We start from the raw sequence: 21,172 nt of genomic DNA on the forward strand, positions 1-21,172 counted from the left end.
CTGGTCGCCATAACATCTGCGAGAAGAGTATCAGAACTTCAGGCCCTTTGCATTTGTCCACCTTATACAGTGGTGTATCAGCTTCCACCATTCGAGTCCATTTAGCAGCTGTTTCCAACTTCCATAATGGGTCAGATGGAGTTCCGCTTATTTCCACCCGACTTTGCAAGACCTTCCTCAAGGGAATATTCCACAGCAGACCTCCCATAAGACAGCCAGGGAGGCATGGAATCTCTCCCGGGTTCTCCGGTCTCTTTCTACCCCCTTTTGAGCCTGCGGCTACATGTGATCTAAATTTCCTGTCATGGAAATCCTTATTTCTGGTGGCAGTCACTTCAGCCAGATTAATATTTGAGTTGCAAGCCTTAAGTATCAAGAGCCCTTATCTGATCTTCCATAAGGACGGTGTATCACTTCGTACTAACCCATCCTTTCTTCCCGAGGTGGTTTCCGACTTTTCTATTAATCAATCCATTGAGCTCCCTGTATTCTTTCCAAATTATTCAAACAAGGGAGAATACTGCCTACATTCATTGGATGTTCATAGACAATTATGTTTCTACCTGGACAGAACTAAGTCCTTTCGCAAGTCCAAATTTTAGTCTCCTTTGCGGGCCCTAGAGTGGGAGGTGCAGTATCGAAAGTTACCTTGTCAAAATGGCTCCGTGATTGCATTAGCTTTTCATATTCACTTACAAATGAATCTAAGCCTGGTCAAGTCAAAGCTCACTCAACTAGAGCTGTTGCAGCATCGATTGCCTTCCATTCTAGGGCCTCCATGGATTACATCTGTGGAGCTGCCATTTGGGCTAAACCCCATACCTTTATCAAGCATTACAAATTGGATCTGATCTCCAGGGGAAGAGCGGCCTTTGGTTCAATGGTTCTCAGGAATGTTCTTCCATAAGGGCCTCCCAGGTTCTCCAAGTAGCTTGGGATTCTGTCCCATCAGTGATGAATAGGAAGATGATTAACTTCAGATAAAGAAGTTATATCTTACCATAACGTTCCATCTGAGGAGTTGTTCTTCCAGTCATCACACCCTCCCACCACCAAAGGCTCTTGGCGGATCTTCTGGGTCTTGTGGTGTTTCATGGTTTCTGCGCAGAGATGGCCTCTGACTTTCTGGTTCTTCTATATGTTGCATGCAAACTCGATCTGAGGTAACTGAGTGAAGGGCATTGTGGGTAGTAGATTAGCTGGAGAGTTTTTGGTGCACGCAAGCTTGGTATAAGGCCGACACGGTTCCGAGGACTTAGAACCGAACCCATCAGTGATGACTGGAAGATCAACAACTCAGTGGAACGTTATGGTAAGACATGACTTCTTTTTTTCTTTGGAAAAAAAGTATGAGGAGGGAAAGATTGCTTCTATCACACATTAAAAAGTATCTGAAAATGACATAAACTGAGTATTGTTGAAGAATGTTTATTTTTGAACAAAAAATAAAAAGGTTTGAAACCATTTAAATGTGTTTAGAAGTATTTGATGTATTACGTTTTAAGATTAACTTATCTGGAACCAAATGGAATTGGTGCTAAAGTTTATAAAAAGAGAGATGAAAAAAGATACTGATTTGCATTGTGAATAACTGGATGAAATGTGGCTGAAAGCACAGAAGATTTTAAAGGAATTGTGAAACTTATAATAAAAAGGAGACTGATATAAGACATTGGACATCTTTTACAGAAAACAATATAAAAGGTAATTTCTCTGATATTAAATGTTTGTGGAGTGTAAAAATGTTGATATGTGAAAAAGTTATAAGTAGCATTAAGAGAATGTGTGAGGGTAAAGTGTCAGTGTGTAATGAAAGCCATACAACTGTTTTGAGCATAATGCCATGTTTAATGTTTGAAAAGGCATATGGAATAGAGTCTGAAACTGCACATCTTGTAGAGACGATATACAAGGATTCATATGTTAATATTTTAATGGCTGGTTTAGCAGAGGTTTAAAAATATCTTTGGGGGGGGGTAAACCAGGATACCTTCTAAGTGCTGAATTATTTTTCTGGTTCTGAATGCTACTATCTAGTCATCTAGATAAAATTTTCAGAGAGGTGAATTACTGTATAATGTAGTGGGCACACACACACACACACACACACACACACACACACACACACACACAGGACCATAGGAGGTTACAAGCCTGGCCAGAAGTTTATCCCCAAAAAGAAACCTCAGCAACCGTCGCCCCTGTCAGTGAGGGACATGGGTGAAACTCCTGGGGCACATTTGTGGTTTCCCATCCACTCATCAAAGTTGCGCTTGAAGAGGGTCAGCGAGGTGCTCTTTTTGACATGTATGGGAAGTCTATTCCAGAGATGGGGCAGTCTCTGGGCGACAAACCTCTCTCTCATTTGCAGATGTGGAGCATCTCTAGTATGGCGCAGGGTCCAAGATTGTCTTGTCAGCGAGACACGGATCACCCCTGAGCAATCTGTAAGATACCAAATAGAGTGATAGTGATTTGAGCCTGTTCTCATAGGACAGGTGTTGGAGGCCATGGATTCTCTTTGTGAGGTATTTCAGTGGCCATTCCAGTTGGTGCAGATGTTTGGAGAGTTACATAGCAAACAGGCAGTTGTACTCAATTATTGGACTAATGAGGGAGGAGTATAGAGAGGTAATAACCTCCTTTTCTTTGGATGCAATCCTTTACTTACAAGCTGAGCCAAGTAAAAAGCTTTTCTGACCACTGCCGCTACATGATGGTCGAATGTGAGGTTATCAACCTGAGTGCCCAGGTCTCTCACCACAGGTTGTGTTCTTAGGGGGTTGCTGTTGATGTAGTAATCAGTAGGGGCTGTGTTTTTTCCATGTAGTTTGAGGCCATGACTTTGGCACTAGTCAGTTTCTGTGAGACCCAGTTGCAGTATGTTAACATCATTTTGGGGAGTCAGTGACAGCACCCAACTAAGTCATCCACAAACTTGACCAACCACAGGCCTTTTGCCTTTCCTTGGACCTCTCAGAAGTAGATGCCAAACAGTAGGGGTCATCGGACAGATTCTTGGGGGAACTCCACTAGTGACAGGTCTGCTATCGGAGGTGGAGGCACCTATTTTGACTTTGAGGGTCCTGTCAGTAAGCCAGTTGGCCACCCACCTGATGAGATAGGGATTTACTCCAAATTGCATTAGCTTTTTGATGATGCTGGAGTGGGAGATTGTGTCAGAGGCCTTGGCCAAGTCAAGGTAAGCTGCATGTACCAACTTTCTCTCATCCAGGGCCTTGGTGACACTCTCAAAGAAGTCAGCCATGTTCAACAGGCAAGATCTGCCCTTGACGAATCAGAGCTGGGTGATTCAAGTGCTTGGAGATTGCCTATGTCCTTGTTTATGAGATCCATAATAATAAGCTCCATGACTTTACAGATCAGACTTGTCACGCTAATGTGGCGATAGTTTCCAGGGTCAGTAGTGGCACTACCTTTGTGCAAGGAGATGACAGTGGTAGTTCTCCACTCTGTTTGAATGAGGCCTGTACTTCAGCTGTGGTTGAATAGGCTGCTCAATGTCAAAGCCAGTTCTTGCTGGAGATGGTGCAGAATACAGCCTGGGATACTATCAGGTCCCATAAACGCTGTGTTCTTTGCCTTGGATAGGGCCTTTAACACTTGATATATGGAGATGTGAGGTGCGGGACATGTATCTGGGATATCTAAAGGGCAGGGACAGAGGGGTGAAGTTTGCGCTGAACCCATCTGCTAGGAGGTTGGCTAAGTCAACAGGATTGGTGTAAGTGATACTGTTATAAGTACTAATTTGGAACAAACCTAGGCTTTGCCATGGAGGTTCCTGATGTTACTGAAGAAGGCTTTGTGGTTTCCTTTTGTTTCAGAGGCTAGTTTCGATTCATAATTGGCTTTGGAGGCTTTCACTAGTGATCTAGTCTGCTTTTTGAGGCTGAGGAGGGAGTTTTTCCAATTTGGAATATGTTCCTTTTTACCCTTGGACAACAGTTTCTTCCTTTTGTTGTAAAGCCTGTTAGATGATGTCCACTAGATAGGTGTGTGCTTCCTTGAGCAGATTTTAATTCTGTTGGGTACGGCTGAGTCCATGCAGTTGTACAGGTGCTAGTATACTGCATTGGTGTACTGTTCTGCATAGTTGTCTGCATCCTCGGGGGGGGGGGGGTGAAGCTACAGATACCTTCCTTTAGGAGGTGATAGTCAGCTTTTGAGAAGTTTAGCTTGATTATTGGGGGCAAAGGTGGGCGGGGGGGGGTTTGAGTGAGATAGAAACTTCGAATGAGACACTTCGATGATCTGATCTCACCAGGGAAGAATATACTATGGGAGTGGTGCAGCGGTTGCCCATGTTGGTGAGGACCAAGTCCAGAATGTTCTCTCCCTTTGTGAGTGATGAGACAAGCTGGTCTAGTGCGTTAGAATTGGGGGTCAAGGAATTGTATACATTTAAAATTTGTGCTCGTGTTATATGCAGATGACTTAAAACAGTAAAGAATGGCTTAGATGAGTTCAAGGTCCACTCATGGGCTACAGTGGGTTAACAATTAGGCTAAATGTAAGTTTTGTTTGTTCGTTTTTGGGGTTTTTTTTGAGATGTTTTAACAATTGCTGGGATTTATTTTGCTTAAGAAATGAGCATGTTTATTAGATTTGGAGGAGTAGAGGTATTTTAAGAATGGAAAGCTCTAATTCAAGAAATAAGTATATGTGCAAAACTTGTTTTGTAAAAAATTATTTATTTAACTCATGCTTTAGGAATGTTAGGGTATTGGGGAGCCTTTATGTTGACAAAAGTAATGGAAAAGGAAATGTCCTTCAAGGATGCATCTGCAGTCCTAACATATGGGTTGTCCTGCCTCAGGCAGCCCTTCGGTCGGCCGGATTCCAAAGTCTGGGTCTGGCCTCGGCTGATGTCGCACTTCACCCGACGTCATAGCTGCTGTTTATTGGGTATAAAGGCATCAGCCGACGCCATTTTCCTCAGTCTTTCTTGCCGCGTGGTGCCCGAAGCAGAAGCTGTTCGCAAGTGCCGGTCGGTCAGATCCAGAGATTTCTACTATCGAAGACTTCTAAAAAGCTAAGTACCCAGTTGGGGACTCTTTCTTGCCTCCGCCGATGTCAGAAAAAGTAAATAATTGTTTAACTTGTGGGAAACAAATACCTCATAAGGATTTCCACTCTTACTGCCTTCCTTGCTTAGGCCCAGACCACGACATATCAGCTTGTCTAGCCTGTGCTTCCTTCAACCGACGGACACTTAGACGTCGGTCGGAGTTTGCAGAGGAGTTTTTTGGTCCCGCTTTTGCTTACAAAATGCCGTCGGAGACTCCGACTTCACAATTGGCTAAAAAGCGTAAGGAAAAGGACCGACACTCGCGGTCCGCGGTTTCGGCTGAAACCATGGTTAAGCCAACCGCGAGTGTCTCGGTTTCGGCTGAAACCGAGTCATCGGTTCTTCCTTCGGCCGAAAGCATGCCTCCGATAGCCGAGGCCTCACAGAGTATGGCTGAATCTGCTACTGAAATTACTCCTGCTGTAGCAGGCACCCAGGACTTATCAGATACTATTCCCTTAGACATATCTACCCCTGCACGTGGAGCTGCTAGGCCCCCTGCATCTATCTATCAAGGCTTTTTCCAGGGCTAAAGCAGCTAAATCTTCTAAGGCCTTGCCTGCTAAAACCCCCTCACACAGGCCTACCTCTAGTTCCCAAATGCTCAGCCTGGCTGAGGATCTCATTTCTTTGATCAGGGGATCCCAGCCTCATCCAGACAGGGCCTCTCAACCCTCTCCAGAGAAGAGGCCTAGAACTGAGCCCCCGGATCCTGTTTCTACAGACTATTCCTCGGATGACTCAGATAACTCAGACCCTCCGGAAGGCCCATATTCTCCTTATGAGGATTCTGATGCAGAAGACTCCATTCCTTCTGCCTCCCCTCCTGAAGAATTTTCTTTTGGGGAAACCTTACATGCTATGAGGGAACATTTTCAATGGCAGGGCCAGGATTTTTCAGATTCAAGGAAAAGGCTAAGGACCTTTTTACATTTACCACAGCATAGGCCTTTAGCCATTCCTCCAGTACTAACAGTTGTTGATGATGCATGTAATGATGCCTGTACTGTCCCTGATTCTCCCCCCCGGCCCCTGCCAAGCCCGACAGATATTACAGGGTCCCGGACACACACTTCCATTTGTATAAGGCTCCTATCGCAGATCCTGAAACCATTTCACAGGGCCCCAAAGCTGTAGCAGCTGCCTCTGCCAAAAACCCCCTCCCCTCTGAAAGAGAATCTAGAGCATTAGAGAGATTGGGTAAGAAAGTTTATACTTCTGCTACTCTTTCGGCCAGGGCTTTAAACTGTCAATTTCACATGATTCAGTACCAGGAATTTTTGTTAGACCAGCTAAATAAAAAACTGTCTTCTCCTGAACCTATAGACCGTAAGGCCCTTCAGGATTTGGTACATAACACTCAGCAGGTCAGTAACAATTCCTTAAAATGTGGCTATGATGCACTGGAGGCTTCCTTTAGATCAGCTATGACTGGAACAGTGATTAGAAGGCATGTCTGGTTAAAAGAGCAATCCTTACCAGACCATGTTAAGTCAAAGCTCCTAGATGCTCCTATGGAGAAACAAAGTTTGTTTGGCTCCCCTGCACAACAGGTGCTAAAGAAGGTGGAAGAAAAAGCAAAATCTGTCCAAACAGTTAAGGATTTCTTACAGGTCCAACCTCCAAGGTTTAGTAGAAATTGGCCTTCGAAGAATTGGTCCTTTCCAGACACCACCAGAGCACAGAGAGGCAGAAATAGGTGCTCAAGAGGCAGAGGTTAATCCATGGGTGCCTACAGGTGACGTCAGTGGCAGCCTAACAATCAGAGAAGTACTGCCACAGATTCAACTGCAACCACTTCCACAGGACAGACACAATGACTTGGCTCTGATGCCGCCTACCAGGGAACAACTGGAAGCACCCTTGGGCGGAAAGCTAGCCTTATTTTCCGTAAACTGGCATTACATTACAGGAGACAAATGGATTTTACAGACAATAGACAAAGGCTACAGGTTTCACTTCCACACTCTACCAAAAAAGAGAGGAATGCCAAACCTACCACCAAGCCAAAAAACAAACGCTCTAAGACAAATCAACCACCTACTAAGGATGAGAACTATAGAAAAGGTACCGCCTATGGAACAAGGACAAGGATTTTACTCCAGACTTTTCCTTGTACCAAGAAAAGAAAATCAATGGAGGCCTATTCTCGACCTGTCCGCTCTGAACACATATCTCATTGTTCCAAAATTCAAAATGCTGACCCTACAGCAACTTCTTCCCATGCTGGGCAAGGAGTCTTGGCTGGTGACTCTAGATCTCAAGGAGGCATACCTGTACGTCCCTATACGGCCAGATTGCAGAAGACACCTCAGATTTCTTGCAGGATCAGAGCATTATCAATTCTCAGCATTGCCCTTTGGCTTATCTACTGCGCCCAGAGTATTCACGAAATGCCTGGCATCAGTAATTGCTCATTGCAGGCTTCAGGGAATTCAGATTTACCCATACCTGGACGACTGCCTAATACAAGCGGACAACAAGACCAAATTAACAAAAGATTTGGAAAAGGTTATACAACTGCTGCAAGCCTTGGGATACATAGTCAACATGAAAAAGTCAAGGCTGGTACCATCCCAAAGGATAACATTCTTGGGTGCAGAACTGGACACATCAAATCAGATGGCATTTCTCACAGAAGAAAAACAAAAGCAACTACCACTCTATTTCATGGCATTAACAACACAGACCCAGCTGACCGCAAGGAAAGTCCTGCAAGCCCTGGGTTACATGGCATCCTGCATAATACTGATTCCGCATGCCAGGCTGCATATGAGAAAGTTGCAATGGTACCTAAGGAATGTATGGTCTCAACACAAGCACAGTCTAGAAGCCCAGATTCCAATAATTCCATGCCTGAAGCAAGAATTCCTGTGGTGGGCTCTCAGGCCTGTCAGTTAAACAGAGGATTGCCTTTCCACAAACCTCATCCAAGCCAGACCATCACCACGGACGCCTCAGACCTAGGCTGGGGGGCGCACATGGTGGACAAGTGTATACAAGGCCTATGGACACAAGACCAGCTGAATCTGCACATAAATCAAAAGGAGATGCTGGCAGTGAAACATGCAATCCAGACATTCAGACCATTTCTTCAACAAGGTCACTTGCTGATAAGGACTGACAACACCACAGTCATGTGGTACATCAACAAACAGGGAGGTACACACTCATATCCTCTATGCCGGATGGCAATGGACCTGTGGAACGTGGCCCTGAACCTCAACATTCAACTCCAGGCCAAATTTGTGCCAGGAAAAGAAAATTCACTAGCAGACACCTTAAGCAGAACTACCACGGATGCTCACGAATGGATGCTGCATCCAGATATCTTCAAAACCATTACAAAGAAATGGGGACTACCAGAAATAGACCTGTTCGCATCCCCACACAACCACCAATTGAAGAAATTCTGCACAAGAACATACCACCCACTTGCTTGGAAGGTGGACTCCCTATCCTTCAGTTGGAAAAACCTGACAGCATATGCATTCCCACCTCTTCCTTTGATGTACAAAGTCCTACTGAAGATCAAAGAAGATCACCCAAGGATAATCCTGATAGCTCCAGACTGGCCGAGGCAACATTGGTACCCGCTACTGAGGAGCATGACCCGGACACACGCATGGCCTCTACCTCTATGTCCTCTACTTCTAACACAGAGCAACTACAAGATCCTGCATCCAAACTTGAAAACACTACAGCTAGCTGCTTGGAATATTACATAAAACAAAATAACCCAGATTTATCTCAGAGGGTTAAAGACATTATCCTGGAGGCTCGCAGACCCTCCACAAGGAAAACTTATTCAGCCAAATGGAAAAGATACCTCATTTGGAGTGCAGCAAAAGGAGAAAATGTATCATTAGCAAACATAGCTATAACATCCTGGAATACTTAGCAGAAATTTTCCATAATGGTCTGTCTTACTCCTCCATTAAGATTCATGCATCAGCAATTTCAGCAGAATACAACATGGATCCTCCAGTCTTCTCTCATCCTCTATTCAGGCAGTTTCTGAGAGGAATTAAAAATGTAAAGCCTCCAAGGAAGCCACCTTTGCCTACATATGGGACCTTAACTTTGTGCTGGAAAAGTTAACACTTCCTCCTTTTGAACCAGCAGCAACAACAGAATTACAGTTCTTATCTTGGAAAACTGCTTTCCTGCTTGCAATCACTTCAGCAAGAAGGGTTTCTGAGTTACAGGCATTAATGGCAGTACAGCCCTTCCTTATCTTCCATCAGGATGGAGTGTCTTTGAGAACTAACCCTACTTTTATGCCAAAAGTGGTCTCCAGAGTATCTTTGAACCAAGCAATTCACTTACCAACATTCTTCCCCAACCCACAGAACAGGGGGGAAAGACTACTACATACGTTGGATGTGCACAGGCAATTACGCTACTATCTGGACAGAACTAAGACCAACAGAAAAACTGACCAGCTTCTGGTAGCATATGCAGCAGGAATGCAAGGAAAAGCAATTTCAAAACGGACAATCTCAAAATGGATAGGAAATTGCATTAGATTTTACTACTCTTTTCATGGAAAGACAACTCCAGAAAATATCAGACCTCACTCCACAAGGGCTACAGCCACCACTACAGCTTTCCTACGAGGAGTGGCTACCAAAGACATTTTAGAAGCTGCTACTTGGAGCTCCGTGCATACATTTGCCAAGCATTATAATCTTCCTTTATACTCCAGATCCCGAGCAGGTTTTGCAACTGCTGTTTTGCAAGGGATCTTAACTACACCATCTTTATCTTAGTACCTCCTTCCCCAGTTTGGCTATGGTATTCTACCCATATGTTAGGACTGCAGATGCATCCTTGAAGGACATAGTACAGTTTTGTACCTACCATAAATGTAGATGTCTGAGAGGTATGCATCTGCAGTCAGGATTACCCGCCCTCCTTCCCCTCTGTGGTACTCCTAGGGTATTTACCCATCTTGTAGCTAGCTGGGGGAATCTATTATGGTGTATTTGTTTGTATATATGTATATACATTTTTATACTGTTTGCTCTCTACTGTTTGGAATCATTTGCATTTATCCAAATTTAGCCTTCCTAGAGGGCACCTGGCATCTGAGGCAAGAAAGACTGAGGAAAATGGCGTTGGCTGATGCCTTTATACCCAATAAACAGCAGCTATGACGTTGGGTGGAGTGCGACATCAGCCGAGGCCAGACCCAGACTTTGGAATCCGGCCGACCGAAGGGCTGCCTGAGGCAGGACAACCCTTATGTTAGGACTGCAGATGCATACCTCTCGGACATCTACATTTATGGTAGGTACAAAACTGTACTTTATTAAAACTTTCCCTTTTGGGGGGGGTCAACACAGAGCCATATTAAAAGAGGGGGTTAGTTCTTGCTCAGGAAATGAGTGGACCAGGTTTTATTAATCCTGTTATTTTTGTCATCGTGTTGGATTTTTCAAAAAATAAAAAAGGAAGAAAGATTCAATATTTTTGAATTTCAGGATTAATGTTGGAAAAGTTAACTGTAAAAGGTGCCATGAAGTGTTAACAAGTGTAGATTATATAGTTAGTCAAAAGGAAGAAATAAAACATTTTGCCTTAAAATATACTGGAATACTAGCGATTATGTGCAAGTGAATTTGAAGAATGATTTTTAAAAGTTGATATGAATGTCTATGGATATTATAGACATGATCAAGTATAATAGGCAAGATAAATTAAGTTTTATGGTTAGTATAGTAATTAAAAAAAAATCAAATGGTTATGGAATAAGAAATGGGGATATTTTTAGTATATGGAATTAGAACTGATATGTTTGTACAAATCTCAAGATATGCTGAATTTGTTTTGGGAAGTATTTTTTTTCTTACATTCTATATAAGTGTAAATAAATCAGTCCCACTGCTTGTTTTGATAGGTTCATTGGGATCTTTTACATCCATTTGAGCTACCACTAACTCAAGCAGATGGGACCTTAGTTGAATGTGCCATCCAAAGGACAGCAATCCCAGGAATCCACCTACCATAATGCTGTGCATAGCTAAATCTCCTCAGATCTCTCTTGCCACTCGTCCGGGTCAGACCCATTCTAAGAATTTTCTGTCAGCTAAGTGCAGTCACTTTATTTTATAGTTGTCACTTTGTTTGCCTCCTCTTCCAGTAATACAATTGCTGATGGCTATTTTCAATCTTGGAAGTAGTTACCTTAGTTTAATCTAGTTTTCTTTGTAAGCTTTGCTGTCGCATGCTGTTTTCTAGTGATAAGTTTGTCGGCTAGTATTTCTTACCTCTTTTGCTTTGTGAGCATTTTCTTCTAATAGGATTATTATTCCTACCAGTATCACTAAAGAAATAAAAAAAAAATGTTTTGTGACCATTATTGGGGGGGGGTGCTGCTATCTTAGTTTAGTTCTCTATGTTCCTTGTCTCCTTAGTTTTGCACTGCTGATTATTTACTATGGCTAAGACTTTGGTTTCTGGAAGCATTTGTGGAGCAGGAACAGGTTGCTCCCTCTAGATACCCATGGACCCCTGTGTATACTGCCAAGGAGTTGTACTGTTCTGTTTGGATTGTAAGGCCTGTGCTGCCGTCAGAGCCAGGACCTTGGCTTGACTGTAGGGCAAAGTTTGTAATGAAGAATACCTTCCCAGGCTGCTGCTTCTCTTTCTAAAATGTCAGTGAAGAGAGAGAGAATGAAAAAGATAAGGAAAAAGAGAGGGGAAGGAATAAAGGAAAAGGAGAAATGTAGAGAAAAGAAAGAGAGGTCAGGAAATCACTTTTTGTGTCCTCTGTTGAGAGTGGTCCCGTTTTGGATCTGGTGTCAGTAACCTTTGGGTACTGATCACCTCCTCTTTCGGCTCAGATGTCGTAGCCAATCAGATCACCACAGTTTGTCTTTACCAAGTCCCTTCATGTCTGTGGCTCTAGAGACTAGTTGGCTCCATTCCCCAGAGCCTTCTCCCTCCCCTTATCTGGTCAAGGTTTCTCCTTTTTGGAGCCAAGAAATTCAGCAGCCTTTTCAAAGACCCAGTGAGCCTTCCTGTATGGTTTCCTCGGTATTTGCAAAGTCCAGAAGCGCCCAGCTAGCTAGACCTGTGGATCATTCTCGAAGGTAGAGGGAGCTTGCCACTTTGATTGTGTTACTAGTCACTCTTCCTCAGGTCCATCCTTCAGCACTAGTGACCCGGGACCCACTGTTAACTCTCGCCATCCCTACATTGGTGCAGACAGCTTAGCTGTCTCCAACACTGACCTCTGCCTTGATATGTTAGGCACTGACCCTGTCAGAGCTGTATGATCAGAGTAGTCTCTGAGTTTATTAGAGCTATCCCTGCCCTTAAGGACATTGGCCCTGGACAGCTTGGCTCTGGTCTCAATGTCAACCCATCTGATTGGTGGCTTTGGTCTCAATGTCAACCCATCTGATTGGTGGCTTTGGCCAGTGTTTCTCTAGGAGATTTTTTTTGTCTCTTTTGGAGACTAGAACTTCACTTCTGGTGTTGGTTAGGTCCCATTCCTCCTGTCCTCAGGTCTTTGTTTTACATGAGCTTGTCATGTGACAGCCCACACCAGAATGTGTTGAGCAGCTCCAAACCTAAGGCTCCCCTCTTGCTTTCTTGTCCGTCCATTCCCCCACCTCCAGAGAAGGTGCACAAGAGCCACTGCAAGAGGAACAACTTGGATTCCCTTGAGGAATCCCTGAATAAAGATTTTTGACCATAATGAAGGGGAAGGGTCCCTGAAATCCCCACGTGGCAGCCAATAGCAGTAAACATAGTAAGGTCATACTTTGCACAGGTAGCCAAAACCTGTGTTCCCAGCTCAATAGAATCATTTAGTTACAGCCATTTGCTCCTCCAACATTTCTAACAAGAATACCCTGTAGGGAATTTTTTAAATTTGCTAACTCATTATGCTCCCAAAAAACTTGATCCCAGTTAACCTCTCTCTTCTCCATCTCACCTCCAACTTTTGCTGTCTGTCTGAGGAAACAAAATTCTCTGAAGTATTTTTGAGGTATAAAAATACCTTTGCAAACAGTAATGGGCAAAAATTATAAACCTTCTGAAGTTCATTGCATACTTGGGAGCCACACAGGTGTCCTTCCATTATTCCAGTCTCTCTTCCTAATCTTTTCTCTCTCTCATTAATTTTTGTAGTTATCCTGCAATATTTTATGTCCTAATTACCACCCTTTGAACATCAGCTTCTGTTCTAGACTCAAGTAAAAGCTGGTCTTTCCCTTAGCTTTCCCCTGTCACTTTCTATCTGCCTGTAGTCTTATCAGTCTCTGGAAGGGAAGGCAGTCTCTAACCTGCACTCCAAACTTGTGCTTGGCCTCATACCACTGTTAACGTTTGTCCTAGTGTTAAAAGAAGTGGGGGACATGAGGCACATTATACAAAACAGAGGCATAATAACTTTGAAAAGGGAAGAGCTTATTGTAAATATGTACATAGTTGGCTATATTAGATATTTGGGGGTGGGTGGCAGAGTGACAGTTTTCAAGACTGAAATAGCTGCTAAGGGAAATGAAGATAAAATAGTAATAAGAGGTATGAAAAATTTCAAAGAAAGGTTAAAGCAAGGATAGATAAGCCAGAGAAGGAATGGGGGGGGGGGGTCAAGAATATTAAACATAAGTTCGTAAAGTAGCAGAAAGTATTCTAAGAACTAAGCAAGGAGGAGTTTCTACTGATAGGGATGACTGCATTTTGAGATACAGACAAATAGGTAAGGGAGGGCTGGAATTTACTGGAGAAAACTGGTAAAAGAACCAAGGTATTGGTAGCAAATAGAGAGGGAGAGGCAATAGAATGGAAAGATGCCAATAATGTATTTGGACTGCAGGAGAGAGACTGCCTTCCCTATCAAGGATTGATATCAGAGTTTAGGCAAAGAGAAAGAAATAGTGGGATCCTAAGCAAAAGACCAGCACTCGTAGAGTTTTTTGGTAGAATCTAGAAGAGAGGCTGCTGTTAAAGGAATAATAGCAGCAACAAAATATTGCATGATAACCAAGAATCCAAGGAGGGTTAGAAAGGATTGAGAAGAGAGACTGGATAAGAAATTCACAAAGAAATAATGGGGGATATGTGTACATCTCCCAAAATATGCAACAAGTGTAGAAGATTTAGGAACTTTGCTTGGAAATGTTTGCATAGGTATTTTTATACCCCAAGTAGACTCCAAATCATTTTTCCTCAGGCAGACAGCAAATGTTGGAGGTGTGATGGGGAAGAAAGAGGTAACCAGGAACATATTTTCTGAGTGTAATGAGTTGGCAGACTTTAAAGATTCCCTGCAGACTGTTCTGTCAAAGATGCTGTTTGAGCAAATTGGTGCAACTAAGGAAATTATTTTTTGAGCTGTGATACAGAATCACATTTGCCTAGACATAGTAAGGCCTTGCTGAGTTTAATTATGGTGGCTGCCAAATAAGAATTTACTAGAAAATTAAAATCAAAGTCTAAGCCAACTTTACTAGCAGTAGTGAATATAGTAACTGAGGTAAAACAACTGGAATTGGGATCTTTAGAAAAGGGTCGTAACAAGTTACATAGGAAAGAAAGTTGTGGGGAACAATGCATGCAGAGAGAGGGAGGAACAAGGTTTAAAAGAAGGCAGGATTTGAATGAGCTATGTAATGTCTGACTGACAATGCCTGAATAGATTATTAGCTGTGTATATTTGCAACTGCAATTGTGTTAATATGGTTTGTAATATACAATGTTTGCAACTAAAATTGTCTTTATGGTTTGCTTTCATTTGCAGCAAGAATTGCCTGAGTCATACGTGATAATTTAATAAAGATGTTTCTTCAAAAAAAAAAAAAAAAAAAAGAATATTTAACATTCGGTCAAGGAGTGTAAACAGTCTAAGCAGCAGGATAAAAGAGAGTTTTTTATGACGTATGAAAAGGATAAGCCCGCAAATTATAGCATTGCAGAAGACTTGCATGACTTGTGAGCAACATAAAACATTTAAAGGGGATTGATATAAAGTGACAATGAGTGCGGCAGGGGGGAACAGAAGTGGTCTAGTATTTACTCTACGGACTTGACCATTAAACGTTACAGACATACTGGAGGACATGAAAAGCAAGTATGTGAGCGTAAAAGGGCTAATGGAAGGTGATACTTATCTTGGGTTACATCTCTCCAAAAATAACAGTATCAGTACTAAAGGGGGGGGGTACTGGTGACAATAGTAATGTTTATGGAGAGTATAATGGTAGTAGTAGGGGTCTGAATCATCACCATCAGAAAAGATGAGGCAGACAGACACAAGAAGATGGTGTATCAAGAGAGGTAAACCTTTATGGAAAATTACATGAAGAGCATGGGGTAGTGGATACTTAGACTCAAAAGGTTGGGGGGGGTAAAGAATTTACATATTACTTTGTGAGATATGACAGCTGGTCCAGAATTAGTAGGAGTATATTTATATAAAACACAGCATGGATTGGGGAGGGCAGCGATCGACCCACTATGCATGTATGCATATCAGACAGTGTTATGGTAGGGATCATGTTGAAACTAGACAGACAAGTAAAGGTAGAAATACATTACCTATGTCCATCCCATAAACTAGAACATTACTAGGATAAAGATTGGCTAGGGAGGGTAATTAAGATAGCCCAAGTGGTGGAAACAAAACAGGAGAAAAAAATGCAATGGATTAAATGAAAGCTTTCAGTTAAGATGCATCATCTGAATATGAGAAGAGAGGATGTAGGAAAATTGAAGGTGGAACTAAGATATGGAAGGAAAGGATGATTAGTAGAATGGCGGTCAAGGGAAGGAAAACTAACTTAAAGTAAACCCTACAAGAGTGGGAAGGTAAAAAATATGGTGGAAGAAAATAGCTATAGAATTTGTACTTTGATACCAATCCCAAGGCATCAAGAGCATTGGTGGTATGTTTAAAGCAACAGTAGTGAAGTGGGGGCTACAGAAAGTAAGATGGAAGGGAAGCATTGGATGTTGCTTAGAAGAAATATAACAGTTCAGGAAATATCAGAAGTTATTAGAATAGAAGAGCGAGGAGAGTTGGTAGGAACAAGCAAGGAATTTGGAGTGGTCTTGGAAGAAAAGTAGATAGTCAGCTTTCCTTTGATAACCATGTTGCCAGAGTGATTAGAAAATCCTTCTATGTGACCCATCTGATCACGAAAGGGTTCACATCAAGATCTAAGGATGTAATGGTGCCCCTCTACTCTTCCCTCATCTGACCCATTATTGAGTACAATGCACCAATTGGAATGTACCTGGCTAGACATCTCCAGCAGCTGGAGAGACCACAGAGATACCTAACCAAGAGGATTACTGGCCACAAACAGTTGCCCTATGCAGCACGATTGAAAAAACTAAGACTGTTCTCTGTTGCATACCGCTTTCTCAGAGGCGATCTCTAACGTACAGAGCCATGTCCAACCCAGAATTGTTGAACATGCTTCATCTTAGCAAAACCAAATCTACTCGAGCTACACGCTCTAGGGATATAAACCTCAACACAACAATGAATAGAACATGCTGGAGGGATAGATTCCCTTCGCAGAGACTTCCCTTCTGTGGAACAGGGTCCCGATCTACATAAGACAGAGCCCCTCACTGCCTCTCTTCAAGAGGAACCTTGTTGAGTGGATGGGTAACAGAAAGTTCACACTGAGGATCACACCAACAGCACTACTAGATAAGGGCCAAGGGTGCTAGCTGCTAGTACAAGGGTCTAGGGAACTACTAAAGGGGTGGTGAATACCGCACAATGTGGCTGGGCTAATATATGCCTTCGGGCAGATAGCCCAGTACCAACCTGTGAACCTATAAAAGGAATATGTAGTAGATAAAAAGGTAATGAGAGTATGAGGAAACATGAAGAAAGGAAAAACACCAGGCAGCAGTAGTATCCCTTTAGAAGTTTGCGCCCTGCAGAATGAAAGAACTATACCAGTACAGGCTAAATTATTCAGCAGCGTCTTAAGAGGCAACCCCACTGTCAATTCTGGAAGGAAGTAAATCATAGTGGTTTACATAAAGGGGAAGGACCTGTTCTAGCCAGAGTCCTATATACCCATATTAGTAATAAACCATGATTGTAAATGTGTCATGGAGGTAATGGTAGTCAGATTAGGAAAAATACTACCCAAATTGAGTTGGGGGGGGGGGTGACAGATAACCAGATACAAACACTACTGGTAATGAAAACTGCCTAGGAATACAGGTGAGTACTAGCGATTATTTTATTTGGTGCAGAAGAAGTTTTGATTAGGTTGACTGGGACTAACCTTTTGAGGAAAGGAGGTTAAGGGGGGGGGGTTCACAAAATGGACAGCTATGATAGAAATGATGTATGAAGGTGCCATAGCCAGAGAGAGAGGATGTCTGGGAAAATAGATTTCAGCGGGATAAGATAGGATTGCCCCCTGCCTCCCCTACTCTTTGCATTGTACATTGAGTAATTCGTGGAAAAGATGTGACCTAAGACAACAGGGTATAATTGTGAGGGAGAGGAGAAAAAAACTTAAATGCAGATGACACTCTTATTATACTGACATATTCAAAGAAGATATGGCAACCCTATGGGAGATTTTAGAACAAAATAGGAGAGGCTCGGGGTATAAAATAAAATGTTATAAAAATGCAGGCAATAGTAGTCGATCTTAAAACAGAATACAAGTAACCATTGTGTAAAATGGAACTCCAGTATCTTCCCATTTAGTTGAAGGAAGGGGTGGCAGAGTCTGTGAGGAGCACACATCTCAAAATAATGGACAAAAGTAAAATGCAGTCGCAAAACTGGAAAATGTTAAAACTTGCCCTAGATCATCCATGAATTTCTGAGGATGATTGTACTCCCACAATTTATACATGGGCCAACCATTTTGGATCATTCCTGAGGGACGAATCTTGAAGAGTAAAACAAGGTCTGAGATAATTTATATGAGAAGTTAGCAAGCCAAGACTAGCATGGCAAGTTGTAACAGAGTGCATAACAAGTGGGATTGGAGCAGCAGACATGAAAATGGAGCCCCAGATGTGCATGATGACCAATACACTGAGACTAGTAGAGTAAAGAAAGAGGGTGGTTGCGTAGGAGAAACGCATTTGAAATGCTGTGGAAAGCTGCAGAAAGAAACTTTGGTTTTCATTGGAGAAAAGCTGAGAAACTAGGTAACACACAATGGGGCATGATCCAGCCTTGAGAAGGTGGAAGGAGAGGCCGACTCCTGTAGGGGGGAAAGACAAGAGGATGAGACTAAAGCAAACATAATGGAGATGGAGGAGAAAACAGATTAAAGTAAAATACTGGACTCAAGATTGGGGGGGGGGGGCAAAGGATGGGGAGAACTAAAGGAAGAATTTGTTACATTATAAATTAGAGTGAAAATATCCAAGGGGAGTGTAAGGTGAAAAAACGCACGTGAAAAAGGAGTAGTGACTTGGGACACTGAACTGAAAATAAGAGAAATAAACCAAAAAAGGTTGCAAGGGAAAACAAGTAAGTGATTACTAAAAGTAGAGAAAAACTGTCTTGATAGAAGTGGGTCAGAGAGGCATTGTAAACTGAGAAGCATATGAAGAGGAAACACAGGAAGAAAATAGACCAGTGAGTGGGAACAAATATTGAGATTATCATGATGTACATCAAAGGAATTGAAATTTAAGAAGTTCTCCTGGAGGTGTCTTCACAAGTATTTTTGCACTGCTGCTAGAGTAGAAAAAAATGTTCCTAAACATCAACAGACAGGGTTGAAGGTTTTGAGAGGCTAAAGGGATGGTGACATATATTGTGGGACTTAAAGTAAAGGAATTCAAGACTGCCTTAAATCACATAGCACCAGGAAAAGGCAGGTTAACAAAAAAGCATGTGGAAGGTAGAAAGGAATGGGAAGTGAAGTTGGGATGAGTATTTAAAAAAATGGAGGCGATGGGAGACGTTGGAAGAAGTAGGATAGAAAGAGAAACTGACATACAATAGAGGGAGAAAACATGTGTATGTGATCGTGGAAATTAAACTACATGAATGAGTAAAAAATGCGGTTTATAAATAAAAGCAGGAAGTATTGTGGAAAGGAGGCAATTTAATTTTGAATTAGAATGTTGATCAGCATCTTTGTAACAGAAATAGTGTCATGATTTACACAATTAGGCAGAAGGAAGAGAAGTATAATTTCAAAGTGACACTTGGAGGTATGTAATTTAAATTCTAGATGCGTGTAAAAAAAAAAACAGCTGATGAATGGGACTTAACATTGGGGAAGGGCCATATGCCATTTATAAAGATAAGTCTGCATGGTGGCACCCTAAGTAAACCAAGCGCATATGAAGGCGCGCACAAAAAAAGTATAGGTGGGAAAGATTGTTTGTACATTTTAAAAGATGTATGAAGAAATGTGGGCTGTCTTAGTATATGTAAAGCTGTAATGAGGGACCATTGAGGCAAAATGTGTGTGTACAATGAGTCAGGATTGCACCAATATAAAATGTTAATTTTGGATGAAAAAAAATGTATAAAAGGAAAAGGATACTGAAAGGATGGTCATCTGCTCATTTCCTTTGCCTAAATTAGATTTAGCCAGATCATTTCACGTTATAATAAACCACTTCCAGGCAAGTCCATTGCTCGTTCACCTAGATCATTGGCTATCTCTTTAGCCTTATTAGAAATTTCAGTGGAATACATTTGTGCTGCTGTGACAGGGATTTCACTGCACACTTTTGTAAGCCTCCTTAATTTGGATGGGGTGTTAAGGTGGGGCCACCACCTTTCCTGGTATTCTGTCATGATGCCACCCAAGACATATAGCTGACGACTCTCTTCTTTTGTTGAGATGGATAGACTGAATCATGTAAGATGTAGAAAATTGTGCATCTACTGTAATGGTACTACTTTGTGATCCATGTTTGCCCACTTAAGTTTTCTGTCCCTGTTTTCCCCTTCTGCGGGGTTGAGCTCTTTTCATATCAGCCTACTCAACATTACACAAGGCCTTTAGGAGAGGTAAGTGATATACCCTTGTTGTGACAGATTAACCTACTGCTTTTTCACTAGTGCTTGGCAGTCCACTAACAAGTTTGGTCTGAAGTGAAGGGGGTAGGAAGGTCCATTGTAAGAGGAAGGGGAGGAGCTCGAGCTTGGGGAAAGCCTAAAATGCTGCATCACTGATGCCTGTGTGACCAGTCCTCCTCCTGTTGAAGTGTGCAGACTGGGATCATGAAAAACTTTTGCTGTGGTAAGTACAAGACTTTCGTGTATGGATATATAAAGTGCTCACCCACGCACATCCAGATGCACTCATTTTTGTTAGTCGTTAAGGAAGCACAAATTTGCATTTGATATAGGGGTTTAAGGCAAAATTCATTTTGCTAACAGACGTTTTCTTTCTTACACACACTGACCATTTAGTCGTTACTTTGCATCATTTTGTAAAACACCAAACTAGTAGTTACATGCCTCTTAATCGCATCACATACTCTAATATGATGCTTCATCTTCACTGTTTTGTATTTAGAAATCTGTTCTTGGCTGTAATTGCTAAGCCAGTAATTGCACACTAGAGATAACTGATTGAGGAGGGTCATAATGCTTTTCCCCAGCTTATTCAAATTCTCTTTTCTTTTCTAGCTGTGGATGTGAGCATGCTTTGTTCACAGGATGTCCTTCGTATGCTGCTTTCCCTCCAACCAGTTCTGCAGGATGCTATTCAGAAAAAACGTACTATCCGATCATGGGGAGTACAGGGTCCTCTCACATGGCAGCAGTTCCATAAAATGGCTGGCCGAGGCACATATGGTATGTATTTTACATTATACTTCTGGTTGCTGTAGTCTGTTATGCAAATTTGTCACATTTGAACAAAACCTACAACTTGGATTCTCTTGAATGCATTGAAAAAGTGCAGGTTGTCATGGTAGTTTTTTCTTTATTATGGTGTCAAAGCAGTTGGTTAAAAAAGGCAGTTTTTAAAAAAATTAAAAAAGCCCTATTCTTTGCAGTTTTGGGCCTTCTGCTGAATTATTTGGAAGATGTCTTATTACTTCTGAAAATCAGTAGTATGCAAAAGTGAAATACCAAGCAGGTTTGCGTCCAAC

The 21,172-nt window shown here is 42.1% G+C and overlaps 1 protein-coding gene across 1 annotated transcript in view; it reads left to right on the top strand.

The window, feature by feature from the left end:
• MED13 (mediator complex subunit 13) overlaps positions 1 to 21,172 on the top strand; it is a 3,555,174-nt gene that overhangs the window by 2,630,485 nt on the left and 903,517 nt on the right. The window contains exon 17 of the mRNA XM_044054535.1: positions 20,706 to 20,873. Within this exon, the coding sequence (XP_043910470.1) occupies positions 20,706 to 20,873 (168 nt within the window). The remainder of the gene's footprint in view (positions 1 to 20,705; positions 20,874 to 21,172) is intronic.

This window comes from Protopterus annectens, chromosome 13.part0 (genome assembly GCF_019279795.1).
Source record: "Protopterus annectens isolate FY-2018-M chromosome 13.part0, PAN1.0, whole genome shotgun sequence".
In the NCBI taxonomy this organism is placed as follows: Eukaryota; Metazoa; Chordata; order Ceratodontiformes; family Protopteridae; genus Protopterus; species Protopterus annectens.